At 39.1% G+C, this 21290-nt stretch overlaps 1 protein-coding gene across 8 annotated transcripts in view; it reads left to right on the top strand.

Moving 5' to 3' along the window:
* The first annotated feature begins 746 nt into the window (after positions 1–746).
* The window catches only part of EDA (ectodysplasin A), a 509608-nt gene continuing 489064 nt past the window's right edge, over positions 747–21290 (top strand). For 5 of the 8 annotated variants that reach the window (XM_082716206.1, XM_082716205.1, XM_082716207.1 and 2 more), the window contains exon 1: positions 755–1327. In XM_082716206.1, the coding sequence (XP_082572332.1) occupies positions 941–1327 (387 nt within the window). In that variant the 5' untranslated portion in view covers positions 755–940. Of the gene's footprint in view, positions 1328–1836; positions 2010–21290 lie in introns of those variants that run through there. The other 3 variants (XM_082716209.1, XM_082716204.1, XM_082716210.1) reach the window with 3 other exon arrangements.

The raw sequence follows: 21290 nt of genomic DNA, 5'->3' as shown, positions 1-21290 counted from the left end.
TCAGGGCACTGTTCGAACCTGCGTGGGACAACATCACTTCAGTTCCACTTGGCATAGGTGCACTTTTGGCCTCTTACATTGAGGCCCCAGATTCACTCTAGGAGTAGGGCTGCCTCAGTCCCATCCCAATCTCACTCCCTTTGGCTCCCAGGCTTCTGGGTCTCCTTTTTCTTTAGGCGCGCCACAGGATTGCAAACACAGCAGGCATGGTTTCATTCCAAACCAAGAACTGTTTTAATTAGTTTAACGTCTGTTAAACTCTTTGAAGATTGAAAGCAACAGATAAGTACTGGATGATCTTATTAACAACTGCAGTTAATTGCAAACATTTCTATTAATTCTAGTTTCTGTTTCCTTTTCTTTGCTCCAGTTTCTTTCCAAGGTTCCCAAATTCTTCTCGGCCTCCCCCCTCCTCGCTTGCTCCTCCCCCCCAACCGTAAGGCGCTATAGGGTTAAGTTGGGGCAGAGTCCAGAGATGAACGACAGCGGCGGTCACCAACTGGGACAGGCGCAAGCGGGAAGAACTGGGTGGGGCAGTCAGGCAGAGGCGAACCCACACGCCCCCAAGGCCCCGCCCCGTGGCTGGGGGCCCAGGGTGGAATGGCAGGGGGCGGGGCACCAAGGCTTGGCGGGCCGGTGGTTGGGCGCCTAGGCAGCCTCTTGGGGGATGGGGCGGGGTCGGCCTGGGCCACCTCCCTCATTCTCCCCGCGGGCCGAGCCGCCCCTCTCTCCCGCCCCTCCTCCTCCCTTTCCCACCCCTCGGAGTGGAGCTGCACATGCGGCAGCTCTCTGCTCTGTTCCGCCCAGCCTCCGTTGCTCTGGAACGGGTCCCTGCAGCCCCCAGCCGATGGCAGGGCAGTAGCCGCCTGTCAGGGGTCCTGAACGGCTGAGGCAGACGCTGCGGCTCCAGGGCCTCAGAGTGTGGGTGTCTCCGGAGGCCATGGGCTACCCAGAGGTAGAGCGCAGAGAACCTCTGCCCACGGCAGCGCCGCGGGAGCGGGGGAGCAAGGGCTGCGGCTGTCGCGGGGCCCCTGCCCGGGCGGGCGAAGGGAACAGCTGCCGGCTCTTCCTGGGTTTCTTTGGCCTCTCGCTGGCCCTCCACCTGCTGACGTTATGCTGCTACCTAGAGTTGCGGTCCGAGTTGCGGCGGGAACGGGGAGCCGAGTCCCGCCTTGGCCCCAGCACCTCTGGCACCCTGAGCAGCCCCAGTGGCCTTGACCCTGACGGTCCCATCACCCGCCACTTCAGGCAGCCATCACCTCAGCAGCAGCAGCCGCTGGAACCGGGAGAAACCACACTCCCCCCACACTCCCAGGACGGGCACCAGGTGAGTCACCTAGGAGGGGCGGCGGCGGCGGAGGCCCCTTCCCCTTGTGGGCAGGGCGGGGGCCCTCCCCGACAGCGCCCTGGGGAGGATTCTGCCACCTCCAGCCAAGTTGCAGGGCCGGACCAGGGAGGGGGCAGACGAGCCGGGAGAGGTTGCCCCGGGGCAGGTTGTCCTGGTCTAGCTCACTCAGACTCCCTCCGGACCCCTGCACTTGGGAACCCTGGCCGGCGGCCGGCGCCCGCCGCCTGCCGCCCCCAGCTACCGGCTGCCTTCGGGGAAAGTTGGCGGCTCTCCCGGCCGCCGAGGTGCGGGTGCTGCCCCTCTGGCGGACTAACGGCAGCAGCTTGGCCCTTCTGCTCCTGGTGAGATTCTCTGCCCGCGGTGCTTGTTTTTTCGTGTCCAGAGCTGATGCCAGCAGGAGCAGGCTCTCCTTTGGAGTGGGAGCTGTAACACTGTAACAGCTGTAATCACTACTCCACAGTTGAAACAACTTTTAATCGTATTTTCAGCGCGGGTCCTTGAGCACTGACCAGAAGGTGGGCTTGTTCACACTTACCTGCAATTTGAGACTGATTGTCCTCCGTGTTCTAGTGAGGATCAGCGCCCCTGTGGAATTCTGGTAGAAATATGCCGTCTTGCTCGACAACTTCTGAGCAGCAATTTAAAAAATCTATGGAAATAAACTCACCCTTTGCATGCCGGTTCTCTTTTTTGGGGGTAGATAGGATGAGTGTGAAGTCTATTCACTACTGCTAGTTTGAGAACAGGAATCTTACTGATGGAATAATTAATTACTCAAGAGTAACCTTTCACGAGCAGTTTTGTTTTGTGTGTTTGTTTTGTGATCTTTATGGTGTTTGTGCCCTTCTTAGCAAACCATTAGCTTTGGTAGTTGTCTTCCACTTGTTCAGCCCTTTATTCAACTAAATTTAGTGAACTTAAAATAAGTATTTTCTTAACTACCATATTTTGTCCTGTGAAATTTAAGAGAAGCAAGCATTCAAGAATCATTTTGAGGAGGTTAGGAGACTAATAGTGAATTTGTTCCTTTTGGGGAAGAGGGCAAGTTGTGCACATAAATTTCTTGGAATGAGGGGCCCAGGATTTCTGTATTTACTACCACATTCAGAGTGGTCATTGTGATACTCTAAACATCATTTGTGCTCTTTGACCACCCATCCTAAGCTGGCATCACATTCATGACAAAACTATAATGTTGGGACTGACATATCTTCTACATTGTGCATTGTAAAGTTACCCTGAGCTGAAAAATGTCTTGCTAGCATACTCCAACTTATATAACAGCTTATCAAAGAAGAAAATCAGTAGACATGCTTCTCATACTTGAAACTTTAAACACTGTAGCTAAATGATAATTAACTAGGATTCTGGCTCCCTTTATCTATCCACCCCCGCCCCCACAATGCCCAGTAGAGAAATACTTAGCAGCTGAACATTGATATTCTGTGAAAAGATGAAGTAATTGAACTTCCTTAGTCAAATGGTAGCCAAAGCTTTTTGGTATTTAGGGTGGACAGACCTATGTTTATAGACTGAGGATTAGCAGGACAGCTGCACCCTAGGGCTTCTGTGATGGTATGGGACTCTCAGAGGTCTAGAGTGGCATTTAGTTGCCTGGTATTTGCATGGCACTTTGAATAGTTCTGTCTAGATTTAAATACAGCTCCCCATTTTCTGTCCTTGTGTTTTAATCTTTTGGAGCAGTGGAAACAAGCATACTGGCTCTTTGCATTTGCTGGCATCAGTTGGAGTCTCGGATTTTTAGAATTGTGAGGGGCCATGTGAGTCCATTTTGTTTGATCCCCTTGGATTGCACAGAGTCCCTGAGGTAGGGGGAATGATTTGTCCAAGGTCAAATGATTTGACCATACAATGATTTGACCCTACAACTATGGTCAACGGTAAAAGGGAAGTTGGTCTCTTGATTCCCAGTTCAAGAAAGTTTGTTTGTTCCCCTGTAGCATACATCCCTGGAAGCCTTCTGGGAGAAAGAGTATGGAGCTCCATAGTACAATTCTTGCAATGTAGAGGGCTCAGATTTGCATCAGTTTCTTTTACTCCACCTGTATTTTAGCCAAAGTTTAACGTGTTTTCCATACTCTTCCTGAAGATAACTTTCAGGAGAATTGAAGTATACTTTAAAGGAATTTTAGCCCAGATTCAAATTATGATTCTCTTGAGGATATTAGTTTTAGTATACCTCCCATTCCTCCACCCCCCGCAAGAAAAAAAAAAAAAGGAAAAGTTGATTGGCTATTAGAGTTAAATTGATACTGCTACATCTTGGGTAAAATTTCTAGGGCCCTGGTGCACCCTCTGCTGGCTTTGCAGGGACATTTAATTGCAGTATCTGCTGACAGTCAAGATTCTAAGTTGTGCTGACAGATTCTGATTCATAATCAAGGAAGTAAACAGCCTTGTGGGATTTGGCCACGTAGGTCACATTTTTATATCTTAGTTTTTCAACATGAACAGCTGCTGTTACAGCAACTCTTAGATGGAGAGGAAGAAAGATAAAAATATACACCCTTCAGTGGGCGGAACATTCAGGTTTCTCACCAGTTTATTTGCAAGGAGTAAAGACAAACTAATGAAAATAAATTGCAGAAAGATCTCAGACCAAGTGGACAAAACAGAGGCACTTCATTTTTATAAGGTCATACAAATCCATGTTTGTGAGAAGATGGGCTCAGTTATGACTCAAAAAAGAGATCTAGAAATCACTGAGGAGGTTCATCTATACCTCTCAATTTAAAAACATTTAAAACAAGATACAGAGGAAATTAGGGCAGTCGGGATACATAGCAGATGTATCAGCCAAGTTCTCCTAGGGGATTGTTAGAAAAGCCTCCCCAGTGGGGACACTGCTAATGAAAAAGAGTGAGAGGGTCCCCTCAGACCTTTTGGAATCATAACGGTATCCTTCAGCTAGAGTAGCTGAGGAGTAACCTGTAGGTTCATCCAGCTACTCACTGAAGAAGACCTAGGGACATCTCACCAACTTCTGAGTCAGACAGTACACAATATGATTGTTACAGTAAAAAATGAAAATCACTGTTGATCATTCTGTGAAGAAGTTGGCCCAGTTGTGATTGTGGTCTTCAAAGCCAATAATATGATAGACATCAGCAGGAAGGATGTTGAAAATGATGACAAAACAAAACCCTTATCTTTTCCACCTAAAAGACCAAAAGTGGATTTGCATCCATAATCATGTAGGAAATTCTGGCGCCTGCTTCTCAAAAAAAACCCAACACCTGATAAAAGTCCCTAGAAACTCAATTAAATTGATCAAAAGGATAGAGGGATTTTCTAGTTATTGTTGTTTTTCTGGTCTGGAGAGAGAGAGGATTAAGGGAGGGATATGATCAAAGTCTACAAAACCATGAGGCAGATGAATAAGGTTAATATATTGGTATAATTTAACAGTTTAGCTCAATAAATAGCCTGCTTTTAGCCAGACACTACGTCAGCTATGAGATATCTTATAATGGTTGAGAGTTTATTTTGGAATAGAGGCAAGTAAAAGTAGTATCTCATTCAAATGATTGCCCTAAGAGATCATCTAAACTGGAACTCTAAGATTTAGGAAGTGTTTAGAAAATATATATATGGGTAGATTAATGAGGATTTATTTGGGACCATTGGGGATATTTGGAAAATGTTCCTAATTATTTGAAATGATGACATAGAAATCAACTTTATCTTTCCACAAAACATTTCTTGGTTTAACTAGATAGGACATTAGTGTATACAAATTTTATATTACTTATTAAGGCTGGTTGATCAAGAAAATGACTAGGAGTCATTAAGTCCAAGAACTTTTTTAGGGGCATGGAATCCAGATAAAATACCTTTCTATAGGTTTAAATCTAGAGTTTAAGGTGTGACATTCATGGTTTTTGATCAACTAGCTCCATTATACCTATCCTGTTCTCACTAATTCTACTCCTGCAACCCACCTACCATATCTTGTCTTAGGATCATTCTCTAGTTGTTATTGCTGTTTTTTGGTTTAATAACTCTTGTGTCTTTATATAGAACTCTTCAGAAATCTGCCTCCTTTTTTGTCTTTTTCCACAGTACCTGACTCATTGCTGGTTATAGTTAAGGTATTTTAATACTTGTTGAGTTAAATATTATGTTGGGCCTTTGGAGATAGTCATGTGAAACAAAGACATTTTCTCTGTAACAAGCCTACTTTCCTCAGGTCTTGCTAATAAGCCTGTGTCAGCTTTGCTTAGGTGAGTAAATTGTTCCACTGGCAATGTTTCATTGGTTTCTAGAATTACTAGAAAGTAAAATAGAAAGGAGCCCTAACCACATTACCTTCAAAGTGGTGCAGAAAGCTTTCTGTGATACATCATTTGATGTTTTATTTTGTTTTTAATTCTCACCTCTTTCTCTCTTAGATTTTGTGAAAAAATAATTTATAATTTATCTGTAAATGCCTTATAGGAAAGATCTCCTTATAATAGAGAACTTCTGAAGCCACTTAATCCCCAAAAACATTATCAAGAAAACCATTTGCCTTGCCTGTTAGGGTGGCCCTCAGAGACGACCAACTTTACCTATTGTACTTAGCTGTTCATTTTTTTCTTTATTTCCCCCACTTTTATATTGAAGTGTACTTCTTTATATTGAAGTATTGCATATATACAGAAAGGGTAACAAATCATATAGTTTGATGAATTATTACACAGTGAACACACTGATATTACCAAAACCCAGGTTAAGAAATAGAACTATCAGGGACGCCTGGGTGGCTCCGTTGGTTAGGCAGCTGCCTTCGGCTCAGGTCATGATCCCGGCGTCCTGGGATCGAGTCCCACATCGGGCTCCTTGCTTGGCACGGAGCCTGCTTCTCCCTCTGCCTCTGCCTGCCATTCTGTCTGCCTGTGCTCGCTCTCTCTCCCTCTCTCTCTGACAAATAAATAAATTAAAAAAAAATAAAAAAAAAAAAAGAAATAGAACTATCATTTCACAACCCCCACATGCTCCATTCCTATCATTGTACGTTTCCCCTCCAAAGTTAGTGACTATCTTGACTTCTAACATCATAGATTAGTTTTACCTATTTTGAGCCTGATATAAGTAAAATCAAACAATATATATTTTGCAGGGGGTCTGTTTTTTTTTCCTCAACCCTGTGTTATCCATCATGTTGCATAAAGCCATAATTTTTTATTTGTATTTTTGTATATTATTCCCATGTTTGAATATACTACAGTTTATTTATTTGACTGATAATATTTGGATTGTTCCTTGTTTGGGTTATTGTAAGTAATGATGTTATGAATAGTATCATACATACCTTTTGTTTATATGTACTTGAATTTCTTTTGAGTGTATACCTAGGATTAGAATTTTTGGGATGTAGGGAAAACATATTTTCAAATTTATTGATAATGATAGTTTTTCTAAGTGATTATACCAATTTAAATTCCACCAGCAGTATATGAGAATTCTAGTTGTTCCACATTCTTGTTAACACTTGTTATTATCACCCTTTTAAATTATAGCTATTCTGGTAGATGGGTTTATAATACTATCTTATTGTAATTTTAATTGCCATTTCTCAGAATCTGATTAATGAAGTTCAACTCTTTTTCATATGTTTATTATCCATTTGGATAGATGCTTCTATGAAGTACCTGTACAAGTATTTTGTTCATTTTTAAAAATTGGATTATTTGTCCTTTTTTTGTAAATTTGTAGGAATTCTTTATATACTCTGGCTATGAACCATTTTTGCATTTTTTATGTTGCAAGCCCTTCCCAAATCTCTTCATAGCATTCTTTGAGGAACAGACATTTTAAATTTTAATGCATCTATAGGTTTTCATTATTTTCCTTTATGACTGGTGTTTTTTATGTTTCCTTTAAGTAGTATTTTCCTACCTTGAGATAATGTAGATATTCTATGTTATCTTTTAGGAGCTTTATATTTTTGACATTCACATTTAGATCAACAATCCATCTGGAATTGATTTATGTGTATAGTGAGATATCAGGGGCCAAGCTTTATGTTTTCCATATAGACATTCTACTGACCCAGGCCATTTATTATAAGGAATGTCTTTTTCTTCACTTCTTTACAATGTCATCTTTGTCATAAGTTGTCTGCATATGTGCAAGATTGATTCTGAACTGTTTGTTCTGTTCTATTAGTCTATTTGCCATTGTAACACTACCATAGCCTTAATTACTGGACTTTATAATAAGCTCTTGATATCTGGTAAAGCAAGTCCTTCCACCTTGTTTCTCTTCTTTAAAAGTATCCTGGATGTTCTTGGCCCTTGGCATTTCTCTATATATTTTAGAACCAGCTTATCATATTCCACAAAAAAGAGTAATTTTAAAGGGAATGATGTCAGCAAGATGGTGATTAGGAAGTCCTGAACCCTTCTCCCTGCCCCCAACACACTCATTTAGCAGTGATTCAAGGAAAAATTCCCTTTGTGAGAAATTAAGGGACTAATTGAAAGGCTCCTATACCTGGGGTGAATATAAAACCAAACTCACTGATATCAGCAGGGAGATTTGGACACCCTCTCACCAGAGTACCTGCTACCAACTCAGGGGCCATATAATGAAGAGAGACCCCCCCTAGCTTCTAGCTTCTCCCAGGGGAGGGAAGGAGTTCTTCTAGCACTCCCAAGTTTTCAGAGGACTGACTTCTGTCTTGCCAGTCTTGAAACTCTGAATGGCCTGCCTAGGAGAAAATAGACAGTGTCTTGGGCTGGTAGATATCATAGATCATCCATCCTGCTGAGTACAGAGCAAGAAGACAAAAAAATGCCAACTCTCAATATTTCCTTGGAGAAGAAAAGTTTATCTGTGCATCTGGTGCTCCAATTTCTCCAGGGCTGCCCCAAGAACTGGCATCTGACTTGTCAGTCCATGAGTGCAAGGATCTGGCACAGTCTAGTTATGGAGGTGAACACAAATGATGGCTAGGACTTATAGATGCCATAGTTCCTCCCACCCTGCTCGTCAGAGTGTGTAGATGAAACATTTTTAGTGTTTAGCTTACTTCTGGAGATGGAAGAGCTGATTTCTTGTTTCAGTGCCACAACTTCTGCAGGGTTGTCCAAAGATCTGGCATCTGTATTGCCAGTTTGGATCTCTGATGGGTCTGGCATAGTCTAGCTATCTGGGGAAGAATGGAGATGGCAGTTTGGACTGGTAAATGGATAGCTACTCTACTCTGTACAGAGTAAAGAGAAAAAGCCACTGCTGCTTGCTTCTCTTTGGGGAGGGAAAGAATTGATAGAAGTAACCAGAATTTCTGATTGGTGAAGTTCTTTTATACAAGACCAATCCACAGAGCTTAGGAGAGATGTTTTCTTTGTGTAATGTGTAGACACCAACACGGAGAGTCAATGAAAATGAAAAATCAAGGATGCCTGGGTGGCTCAGTCATTGGGTGGCTGCCTCCAGCTCAGGTCATGATCCTGGGGCCTTAGAATTGAGCCCCATATCAGACTCCCTGCTCAGTGGGAAGCCTGCTTCTCTCTCTCCCACTCCAGCTGCTTGTGTTCCCTCTCTCTCACTGTCAAATGAATAAATAAAATCTTTAAAAACAGAAAATGAAAAATCAGCAAAGATGTTCCACACAAAGGAAATATATGTCCAGATACTGACCTTAATGAAAGACTTATGAAATATATTTGACAAAATTAAAAAATGACATTATAAAGATGCTCACCTCAATATCAAGGGAACAGTGCATAAATACAGAATTCTAACAAAGAGGAAATAAAACCAAACAGAAAATATGGAGTTATAAAACACAATAATCATGAGCAGGATTCAACAGCAGATTAGTTAAAGCAGAAGGATCAGTGAACTAAGATTGGTCTTTGGAAATAATTCAGTCAGTGGAGCAAAAAGAAAAAAAAAGAAAAATAGTGAGAAAGCTTAAGAAACTATGGGACACCATTAAGCAGAACATTATAGGCATTAGGGAAATCCCAGAAAGAGAAGAGAGGAGAAAAGACCAGAAAGCTTAGTCAAAGAAATAATGGCTGAAAACTTCCCAAATCTGGGAAAGGAAATGAACAAATTCAAGAAGCCCAAAGATTACTAAATAAATAAACCCAGAGAAAGCCATACCAAGACACATTATACTCAAATTATTAAAAATAAAAAAAAATTTTTGAAAGCATCAAAAGAAAACCAACTTATCATAAACAAGATAACTCCCCCTAGGACTATCAGGAAATGATTTAGCAGAAATCTTGCAGACTCAAGGGAGTGGGATAATATATCCGAAGTGCTGAAGGTGGGGGGAACCCTACCAACCAAGAATACAATACCTGCCAAAGCTGTCCTTAAAAATAACAGATACAGGGGCAGCTAGGTGGCTCAGTGGGTTAAGATTCTGCTTTTGGCTCTGGTCATGGTCTCTGGGTCCTGGGATCAAACCCTGCATCAGCTCTCTGCTCAGCAGGGAGCCTGCTTCCTCCTCTCTGTCTGCCTACTTGTGATCTCTCTGACAAATAAATAAAATCTTTTTAAAAATAATAGATATGGACATTCCTAGAAAAATAAAAGCTGAGGAAATTTATCATCACTTAGACCTGACTTACATGAAATGCTACAGGGAGTTTATTAACTTGAAAGGATACTAAAGAGCTCTGTGATAGCATAAAAAAGTATGAAAGTTATTGGTAAAACTAAATATATAGACATATACAGAATACTGTATTACTGTAGTGGTTGAAGATAAGTCACTTTTATTTCTGGTATAAAAGTTAAATGGCAAAATTATTAAAAATAACCATTAAAAGTTACACAATATGAAAAAAACATATAATATGGATAGGTGTAGGATGTGACAAAAATAATAGTGTATGAGAAATGTTCGCTTGTAGAGTTTTTGTATGCAATTGAACTTAAGTCATCAGCTTAAAATAGACTTATAAAAAAATTAGAGCATACTAATACAAAAACAAAGGAAGGTAGCAAGAGAGACAATAAAGACAAAAGAATCTCAAGACTAATGGGAAACAACTAACAAAATGGCAATGGTAAATCCTTCCCTATCAATAATTATTTCAAATGTAAATACACAAAACTCCTCCAATCGAAGATATATAGTGGCCAAATGGATATAGTGGCCAAATAGTGGCCAAGACCCAGTCATGTTTTTCTACAAAAAAACTCACTTTAGATTCAAGGATACGCATAGACTGAACATAAAAGAATAGAAAAATCATGTGGTATTTGTCTTTCTCTGACTGGCTTATTTCGCTTAGTGTAATATTCTCTAGCTCCATCCTTGTCATTGTAAATGATTGCAGTCATGGAATTTAAGAAACAAAACAAATGAACAAAGAGGAAAAAAAGTAAACCAAGAAATAAATTCTTAATTATAGAGAACAAACTGATGGCTACCAGAAGGGAAGTAGGTGTGGGTGGGTTAAGTAGGTAATAAGGATTAAGGAGTGCACTTGTGGTGAGCACTGCATGATGTATGGAATTGTTGAATCACTATATTGTATACCTTAATACTACTCTGTATGTTAACTTAAAGAATAAACTAGAAGAATAAAAAAAAAAAAGCTAGTCCATGCAAGTGATAAACAGAAGAGAACAGAATTGGCTGTACTTCAGACAAAATAAACTTTTAAAACTATCAGAAGAGGCAAAGAAGGATATTATATAATATATAATATATATATTATATAATGGTCAATTCAGCAGGATGATATAGCAGTTGTATATGCACTAGCATCAGAAAACCTAAACATATAACACAAATATTGACAGAACCAAAAGGGGGAATAGACAGCAATACAATAATAGTAGAAAACATCAATGCAGGGCACCTGGGTGGCTCAGTCATTAAGCATCTGCCTTTGGTTCAGGTCATGATCCCAGGGTTCTGGGATTGAACCCTGCATCAGGCTCTCTGCTTGGCAGGAGACCTGCTTCTCCCTCTCCCATTCCCCCTGTTTGTGTTCCCTCTCTTACCGTTTCTGTCAAATAAAATCTTGAAAAAAAAAAAAAAAAACACTGCTTTAGTTCCAGTAATGGATAGAAGATCTAGAGAGAAGAACAGTAAGGAAACAGAGGACTTCATTCAACAACCGTATAGACCAAATGGACCTAACAAACCTGCAGAAAATTCTGTGCAACAGCATAATACATATTTTCACAAGCACATGTTCTAGAAAAGATAACATATCAGGTCACAAAACAAGTCTTAATAAATTTAAGAAGATTGAAATCATGCTGTGTATCTACTCTGAACAGAATAGAATGAAACTAGAAATCAATAGCAGAAAGAAAACTGGAATATTCACAAATATGTGGAAATTAAACAGCAAACTCTTAACCATTGGGTCAAAAAAGAAAAGAAATGAGAAAACCCCTCAAGAAAAACAAAACACAGGGGCAGCTGGGTGGCTCAGTGGGTTAAAGCTTCTGCCTTCAGCTCAGGTCATGATCCCAGGGTCCTGGGATCAAGCCCCACATTGGGCTCTCTGCTCATTGGGGGGCTTTCTCCTCTCTCTCTCTCTGCCTGCTTGTGATCTCTGTCAAATAAATAAAATCTTAAAAAAAAAATTCAACCTACCAAAACATAAGGGATGCAGCAAAAGTAGTATTAAGAGGGAAGTTAATAACAATAGATGCCTACATTAAAAAAGAGGAAAGATCTGAAATAAATGAGATAACTTTAGGGAGCTAGGAAAAAACAATCCAAAGCTGAAAGAAAGAAGGAAATAAGGATTAGAGCAGAAATAAGCAAAATAGAAGATAGAAAAATTGACAAGAGTTTTTTCAAATGATAAGTGACAGCCCCTATCTAGACTAAATTCAAACAACAAAGCCCTCAAAATCAGAAATGAAAGAACAGCTTTGGTGAGTGCTGTGAGGTGTGTAAACCTGGTGATTCACAGACCTGTACCCCTGGGGATAAAAATATGTTTATAAAAAATTAAAAATTAAAAAATTGAAAGAACATTACAACTGATGGCACAGAAATAAAAGAAGGATCCTAAGAGACTACAATGAACAATTATATGCCAAAAATGGGGTAATCTAGAAGAAATGATAAATTCCTAGAAACATGCAACCTACTAGGACTAAATCATGAAGAATTAGTCTGAACATACCAGTACCTCATGTGGAGATTGAATCAGTAATCCAAAAGGGCACAAGGAAAACACCAGGACCAGGTGGTTCCACTAATGAATTCTACCAAACATTGAGGGAAATACCAGGCTTTCTCAAACTCCTCCAAAAAACTGAAGAGCAGGATCACTTCTAAAGTTATTTTATGAGATCAACATTACCCTAATACCAAAGCAAGACAAAGACAACAGAAGGAAAGAAAACTACAGACCAGTATCCCAATGACTATAAAATCCAAAAATCTTCAGCAAAATACTAGCAAACTGAATCCAACAGCACATCAAAAGGATCATACATGGGATGCCTGTTTGGCTCAGTCAGTTAAGTGTCTCCTTTCAGCTCAGGTCAAGATCCCATGGTCCTGGTATCAAGTCCCACATCAGGCTCCCTCCTCAGCAGGGAGTCTGCTTCTGCCACTGCTTGCTGTTCTCCCTACTTGTGCTCTGTGGCTTGCTCTCTAACAAATAAGTAAATAAAATCTTTAAAAAAACAAAAAGGATCATACACCATGACGAAGTAGAACTTATTCCTGGGATGTAGGGATGATTCAACATACAAAAACCAGTTAATGTGATACAATACATTAACAGAATAAAAGATACAAATCACATTATCTCAATAGATGCATAAAAATCATTTGACAAAATTTATACTTTTATTATAAAACTCTCAACAAACTAGAAATAAGAGTAAAATACCTCAAAATAATTAAAACAGTATATGAAAAGCCCACATCTAACATACTCAATGCTGAAAAACTGAAAGCTCTTCCTCTAAGATTTAAAACAAGACAAGGATGTTCACTCTCTATTTCTATTTCTATTCAACATAGTATTAGGAGTCCTAGTTAGAGCAATTAGGCCAGGAAAAAAAAGCCATCCAATTAGAAGGGAAAAAGTAAAGTTATCTTTGTTTGCAGATGTCATGAGTAAACAAATTCAAAAAAATTGCAGGGTACTGAGTCAACATACAAAAATGAGTTGCATTTCTTTTTTTAAAAAACTCTTTGTCAGAAGAGTCCACCTACAAGCAGGGGGAGTGTCAGGCAGAGGGAGAAACGGGCTCCCCACTTAGCAGGGAGCCCAATGTGGGACTCAATCCCAAGACCCTGGGATCATGAACTGGGCCAAAGGCAGATGCTTTACCAACTGAGCTGCCCAGCATCCTTCAGTTGTATTTCTATGCACTAAAAATGAACTATCTGAAAATGAAGTAAAACAATCCCATTTACAATAGCACTGGAAAGAATATAACATTTAGGAATAAACTAAGGAGGCAAAAGATGTCTATACTGAAAACTACAAGGCATTGATATATTTAAAAAGAAACACACAAAAAATGGAAGCACATCCAATGTTTTTGGATTGGAAGACTATTGTTTAAATGTCCATACCACAAAAATCAATCTACTGATTCAATGAAATCCCTATTAATAGTGTAATGGTATTTTCCACAGAACCAGAACAAACCTAAAGTATTTGCAGAATAAAAGACCACAAATATCCAGTTTAAGGAAGAACAAAACTGGAGGCATCACATGTCCTGTTATCAAACGATATTACAAAGCTTTAATCATCAAAACAATATGGTGTTAAAACACAAATGTTGGTGAGAATGTGGAGAAAAAGGAACACGTGTGCCCTGTTGGTGGGAATGCAAACTGGTGTAGCCACTTGAAAAAAGTATGGAGGTTCCTCTAAAAGTTAAAAATAGACCTATCATCTAGCAATAATACTACTGGGTATTACCCAAAGAATGCAAAAATAATAATTCAGAGGAATACATGCACTCCACCAGAAGCATTATCTACAATAGCCAAATTATGGAAAGAGCCCAAATATCCATTGACCGAAGAATGGGTAAAGAGGATGTGAGATATTTACTTAAATATATAATGGCATAGTACTCAACCATAAAAAAGAATGCAATCTTTCCACTTGCAACAACATGTATGGAAGTAGAGAGTATTATACTAAGTGAATTCAGTCAAAGAAAGACAAATACCATATGATTCCACTAATATGTGGAATTTAAGAAATAAATGAGCAAAGGGTCAAAAAGAGATAAACCAAGAAACAGACTCTTAGCTATAGAGAACAAACTGAAGGGTGCTAGAAGGGAGGTAGGTGGGAAGATGGGTTAAATAGGTGATGGGGATTAAAGAGTGCACTTGTGATGAGCACCAGGTGTTGTATGGCAGTGTTGAATCACTCACTAGCTTTTACACCTGAAACTACTACACTATATGTTAACGAACTGGAATTTAAATAAAAACATAAAAAATAGAATTAGCATATGATCCAGTAATTCCACCACTGGGTGTTTACCCAAAGAATACAAAAAAACTAATTCAGAAAGATATATGCACCCCTATATTTATTGAAGCATTAGTTAAAATAGCCAAATGATGAAAGCAACCCTAGTGTCCATTAATAGATGAGCAGATAAAAAAGATGCAGTATACACACATACACACACAAACACACAGAGAGAATATTACTCAGCCATAAAAAAGAATGAAATCTTGCCATTTGCAATGACATGGATGGATCTAGAGGATATAATGCTAAGTGAAATAAATCAGACAGAGAAAGACATACCATATGATCTCACTTTGGAATTTAAGAAACGAATCAAATGAACAAAGAAAAGAGACAAGGAGACAGACTCCTGACTATAGAGAACTAATTGATGGTTACAATAGCGGAGATGGGTGGGGAATGAGTGAAATAGGTGAAGGAGATCAAGGGTACATTTGAGTCTTGAGTAATGTATAAAATTATTGAACTATATTGTACACCTGAAACTAATAACACTGTTAACTATATTGTAATTAAAATATTTTTTTAAAAGTATGGTGTTGGCCTAAAGACAGGCATTTAGGCTAATCAAACAGAATAGAGATCCCCGAAATAAATCTGTCTGTATATGGTCAAGTAATCTTTGGAGAGGGTGCCATGAGTATACCGTGGGGAATGGATAGTATCTTCAACAAATAGTGTTGGGAAAACTGGATGTTCACATGCAAAAGAATGAAGTTGGACCCTTATCCACAAAAAATAACTGAAAAGTGATTAAAAAGTAAAGTGTAAGACCCAAAGCTGTAACACTCCTAGAAGATCACATGGGAAATAGCTTCATGAAATTAATCTTGGTGGTGATTCTTGGGTATGACACCAAAAGCACAAGAATAAAAAATTAAGTGGGACTACATCAAATTACAAAGCTTCTGCAGAGTGAATAGTCAACAGAGTAAAAGCAATGTACAGAATGGGAGAAAATATTTGCAAACTATATATCTGATAAGGGATTAATCTCTAAATATATGTAAGAAACTCCTGTAACTAATAGCAAAAAACAAATTATAGAATTAAAAAACAGGCTAAGGACTTAAATAGACATTTATCCAAAAAGAACGTGTAAATGGTCAGCACATATATGAAAAATGCTCAATATCAATAATTGCCTGGGAAATGAAGAAACCACAATGGAATACTACCTCACACCTGCCAGAATGGTTATTATCAGAAAGAAGATAGGGAAAAACTGGAACCTTCTTATTGTTGGTAAGCATGTAAACTGGTGCAGTCACTATGGAAAATAGGATGGAAGTTTCTCAAAAAATTAAAAATAGAAATACCACATCCAGATTTGGGTTTTTTATCCAAAAGAATTGAAGTCAAGATTTTGAGGGACATTTGTACTACCATGTTCATTGCAGCACTATATACAATAGCCAAGATGTGGAAATGATCTATCTGTCAATTCATAAGTGGATAAAGCAAGTGTGTGCGTGTGTGTGTATGATAGAATACAATTCAGTCTTGAAAAAAAGGGAGAGTCTGCAATATATGACAACATGGATAAAACTTGAGGAATATGTTAAGTGAAATAAGCCAGTCACATAAAGACAAATACTGCATGATTCCACTTATCTGAGGTTAAAATAAAAAAAAAGGGAGTGGAATGATGGGTGGGGGTAAATATGGAGTTACTAATCAATAGGCATTAAGTTTAGTTTAAGCAAGGTATGTTCTAGAGATGTTCTGTACATCATTATATCTATAATCAACAATGGTATGCTTAAAATTTCATTAAGAGGGTAGATCATATGTTAAGTGTTCTTACTACAATAAAGTAAAATTAAGGAAAAAACTTCTCCAGAGGGGCACCTGGGTGGCTCAGTCATTAAGTGTCTGCCTTTAACTCAGGTCATGACCCCAGGGTCCTGAAATTGAGCCCCACATTGGGCTCCTTTCTTGGCAGGAAGCCTGCTTCTCCCTCTCCCACTCCCTCTGCTTGTGTTCCCTCTCTCAATGTGTCTCTGTCAAATAAATATTTTTTAAAAATCCTTCTGAGATTTTAATTTTGATTACACTGAATCTAAAAAATCTGGGGGAACATATTTTTACAGTATTGAGTCTTCTAATACCTAAATATGGAATATGCCTTCATTTATTTAGGTCCTTAATTTTGCTTCACAATATTTTATAGTTTAATGTGTGGAATTCTTATACAGCTTTCATTGTATTTATTCCAAGGTATTTGGTATTTTTGAAGCCATTTAAAGATTTTATTTATTTGTTTGATAGAGACCCAGCAAGAGAGGGAACACAAGCAGGGGGAGTGGGAGAGGGAGAAGTGGGCTTCCCACTGAGCAGGGAGCCTGATGCAGGGCTTGATCCCTGGATTCCAGGATTATGACCTGAGGTGAAAGCACACGGTTGATGACTGAGCCACCCAGGCGCCCCTTGAAGCCATTTTAAATGATATCTACACTTAATGCCATATCTATCACCAAAGTCCCACTTCGGGAATGAAAGACCTATTCCATCAACTGCTGAGAGTGCTGTTAGAAGACCTCTCAGTTGACAGTCCCCTTTTGAATTAGTCTTTGTGGAAGAAAACTGTCTCATCCATTGAGATGCCACCTTTCAGGACATCCTACACCAAATGACTGATCAGTTAGGAGGTATGAATGCTTGACTTTCCCCCTAATTCAGGAAAACTTTGAAGGACCGTACCAGCTCCAGAGCTCCCTATGACTTTGCCTATGGCCTTTTGGAAATTGCTTTTTTCCTTTCTCTTGCACATGTTGAACTTCCCTTTTTCTTGCACATGTTGAACTTCCCAAAATTAGGAAACAAAAGTCCCATATGGTAATCTATGTCTCTCAGTCTGCTTCATAGGAAAACCAACCTGGGACTATATTATTTTAAAATCTAATTTTTAGGGATGCCTGGGTGGTTCAGTTGGTTAAGTAGCTGCCTTCGGCTCAGGTCATGATCCCAGCATCCTGGGATGGAGTCCCACATCGGGCTCCTTGCTCGGCAGGGAGCCTGCTTCTCCCTCTGCCTCTGCCTGCCTCTCTGTCTGCCTGTGCTCGCTCGCTCTCTCTCCCTCTATCCCTGACAAATAAATAAAATTTTAAAAAAATTTATTAAAAAAATCTCATTTTTAAATTGCTTCTGGCTGATGCTTAGAAACATATTTTTTTTAATTAATTAATTAATTTATTTATCAGAGAGAGAGAGGGGGAGAGAGCAAGCACAGGCAGACAGAATGGCAGGCAGAGGCAGAGGGAGAAGCAGGCTCCCTGCGGAGCAAGGAGCCCGATGTGGGACTCGATCCCAGGACACTGGGATCATGACCTGAGCCAAAGGCAGCTGCTTAACCAACTGAGCCGCCCAGGCGTCCCAACTTAGAAACATATTTTATATATTGGCTTGGTATCTGGAATCTTGCTGAACTTATTAATCCTAATAAGTTATGTGTAGGCTCTTTTTTTTCCTGCATACATTATTATATTATTTTTGACAAATGACAAGTTACATTTTTTTCTTTTCCAATATTTGTACTTGAAAATTTTTCTTATCTTATTGTACAGAGCCTTCAGAACGATGTCCAATAGAATTAGTGATAGTAGGCATCCTTATCCTGTTCCCAATCTCAGGGAAAAGCTTTTAAAATTTTACCATTAGGTATGATGTTTGTTGTAGGTTTTTTGTTGTTGTTGTTGTTCTTTTTTCTGGACCAGATGGACCTCATAGATATATACAGAACATTCCACCCTAAAACAACAGGATATTTATTCTCTTTGAGCACGCATGGAACTTTCTCCAGAATAGACCACATTCTGGGCCACAAATCAGGCCTCAACCAATAGAAAAAGATCGAGATTATGCACTGCATGTTCTCAGACCACAATGCTTTGAAACTGGAACTCAATCACAAGAAAAAGTTTGGAACAAATTCAAACACTTGGAAGCTAAAAACCATGCTGCACAAGAATGTTTGGGCCAATCAGGAAATCAAAGAATGTAAACAGTTCATGGAAACCAATGAGAATGAAAACACATCAGTCCAAAACCTGTGGGATATGGCAAAGGTGATCCTAAGGGGGAAATACTTAGCCATCCAAGCCTCACTCAAAAAAAAAAAAAAAAGAAAGAAAAGAAATATCCCAATATACAAATTCTCATTATACCTTAAAGAACTGGAAGATCAACAGCAAATTAAGCCTAACCCACGCACAAGAAAGGAAATAATTAAGATTAGGGCAGAGATCAATGAATTAGAAACCAGAGATACAGTAGAACACATCAATGAAATTAGAAGTTGGTTCTTTGAAAGAATAAGATGAATAAACTACTGCCCAGACTAATCCAAAAGAAAAGAGAAAGGGCCCAAATAAAATTACAAATGAAAGAGGGGTGGTGATCAGGACTAACACCAATGAAATGGAAACAAACATCATCAGAAACTATTATCAAGAGCTAGATGCCAAAAAGGCAACCTGGAAGAAATGGATGCATTCCTGGGAACCTATAAATTTCCAAGGCTGAAACAGGAAGAAACTGACAACCTGAATAGACCAATAACCGGTAATCAGATTGAAGTAGTGATCAAAAATCTCCCCAAAAACAAGAGCCCAGGAACTTATGGAGTCCCTGGGGAATTCTGTCAATCATTCAAAGAAGAAATAATACCTGTTCTTCTGAAGCTGTTTAAAAACAGAAACAGAAGGAAAACTTCCAGATTCTTTCTATGCACTCAGCATTACCTTGATCCAAAAACCAGGCAAAGACTCCATCATAAAGGAGAATTTCAAACCAATATCCCTCATGATAATGAATGCCAAGATTCTCAACATGATCCTAGCTAATAGGATCCAACAATACATTAAAAGTATTATCCACCATGACCAGGTGGGATTTAACCCTGGGATGCAAGGGTGGTTCAACATTTGCAAGTCAATGAATGGGATAGAACAAATTAATAAGAGAAGAGAGAAGAACCACATGGTCCTCTCAATTGATGCAGAAAAAGCATTTGACAAAATAAGCATCCATTCCTGATTAAAACTCTTCAGAGTATAGGGATAGAGGGAACATTCCTCAATTTCATAAAATCCATCTATGAAAGCCCCACTGGAAATATCATTCTCAATGGGGAAAAGCTGAGAACCTTTCCCTTAAGATCAGGAACATGACAAGGATGCCCACACTCACCACTATTGTTCAACATAGTACTAGAAGTACTAGCAATAGCAATCAGACAACAAAAAGAAATAAAATTTATTCGGATTGGCAAAGAAGTCAAACTCTCTCTCTTCACAGACAACATGATACTTTATGTGGAAAACCCAAAAGATTGTACCCCCCAAATTACTAGAACTCATACAACAATCCAGTAATGTGGCAGGTTACAAAATCAATGCACAGAAATCAGTTGCTTTCTTTACACTAACAATGAAACTCTAGAAAGGGAAATTAGAGAATTTATCCCATTTACAATAGCACCAAAAATCATAAGATACCTTGAAATAAACCTAACCGAAGAGTTAAAAGATCTATACTCGAGAAACCATAGAACACTTAGGAAAGAAATTGAAGAAGACACAAAAAAAGGGATAAACATTCCATGCTCATGGATTGGAAGAAAACATTGCTAAAATGTCTGTACTGCCCAGTGCAATCTATACTCTTAATGCCTCCTGATCAAAATACCATTGGTACTTTTCAATGTGCTGGAACAAACAGTCCTAAAATTTGTATGGAACCAGAACAGACCCTGAGTTGCCAAGGGAATGTTGAAAAAGAAAAAGCTGGGGGCATCACATTGCCTGATTTCAAGCTATATTACAAACAGTGTGGTACTAGCACAAAAATAGACACATAGACCAATGGAACAGCGTAGAGAGCCCAGATATGGACATTCAACTTTGTGGTCAAATAATCTTCAACAAAGCAGGAAAAAATATCCAGTGGAAGAAAAACATTCTCTTTAATAAATGGTGCTTGGAAAATTGGACAGCTATATACAAAAGAAAGAAACTCAACCATTCTCTTACACCATACACAATGATAAACCCCAAATGGATGAAAGGCCTCAATGTGAGACAGGAACCCATCAAAATCCTAGAGAAGAACATAGGCAGTAACCTCTTTGACATCGGCTACAGCAACTTATTTCAACACGTCTCCAAAGGCAAAGGAAACAAAAGCGAAAATGAACTTTTGGGACTTCATCAAGATCAAAACCTTCTGCACAGCAAAGGAAACAGTCAACAAAACAAAGAGGCAATCCATGGAATGGAAGAAGATATTTGTAAATGGCACTATAGACAGAGGGCTGATATCCAAGATCTACAAAGAGCTTCTCAAACTCAACACCAAAAAAAAAAAAAAAAAAAGTTAAAAAAATGAGCAGAAGACATGAACAGACACTTCTCCAATGAAGACATATGGATGGCTAACAGACACATGAAAAAAGTGTTCATCATCATTAGCCATTA

Source organism: Mustela nivalis (genome assembly GCF_964662115.1).
Source record: "Mustela nivalis genome assembly, chromosome: X".
Lineage (NCBI taxonomy): Eukaryota > Metazoa > Chordata > Mammalia > Carnivora > Mustelidae > Mustela > Mustela nivalis.
Note: the sequence above shows the minus strand (reverse complement) of the source record. Positions and strands in the feature narration are given on the sequence as shown.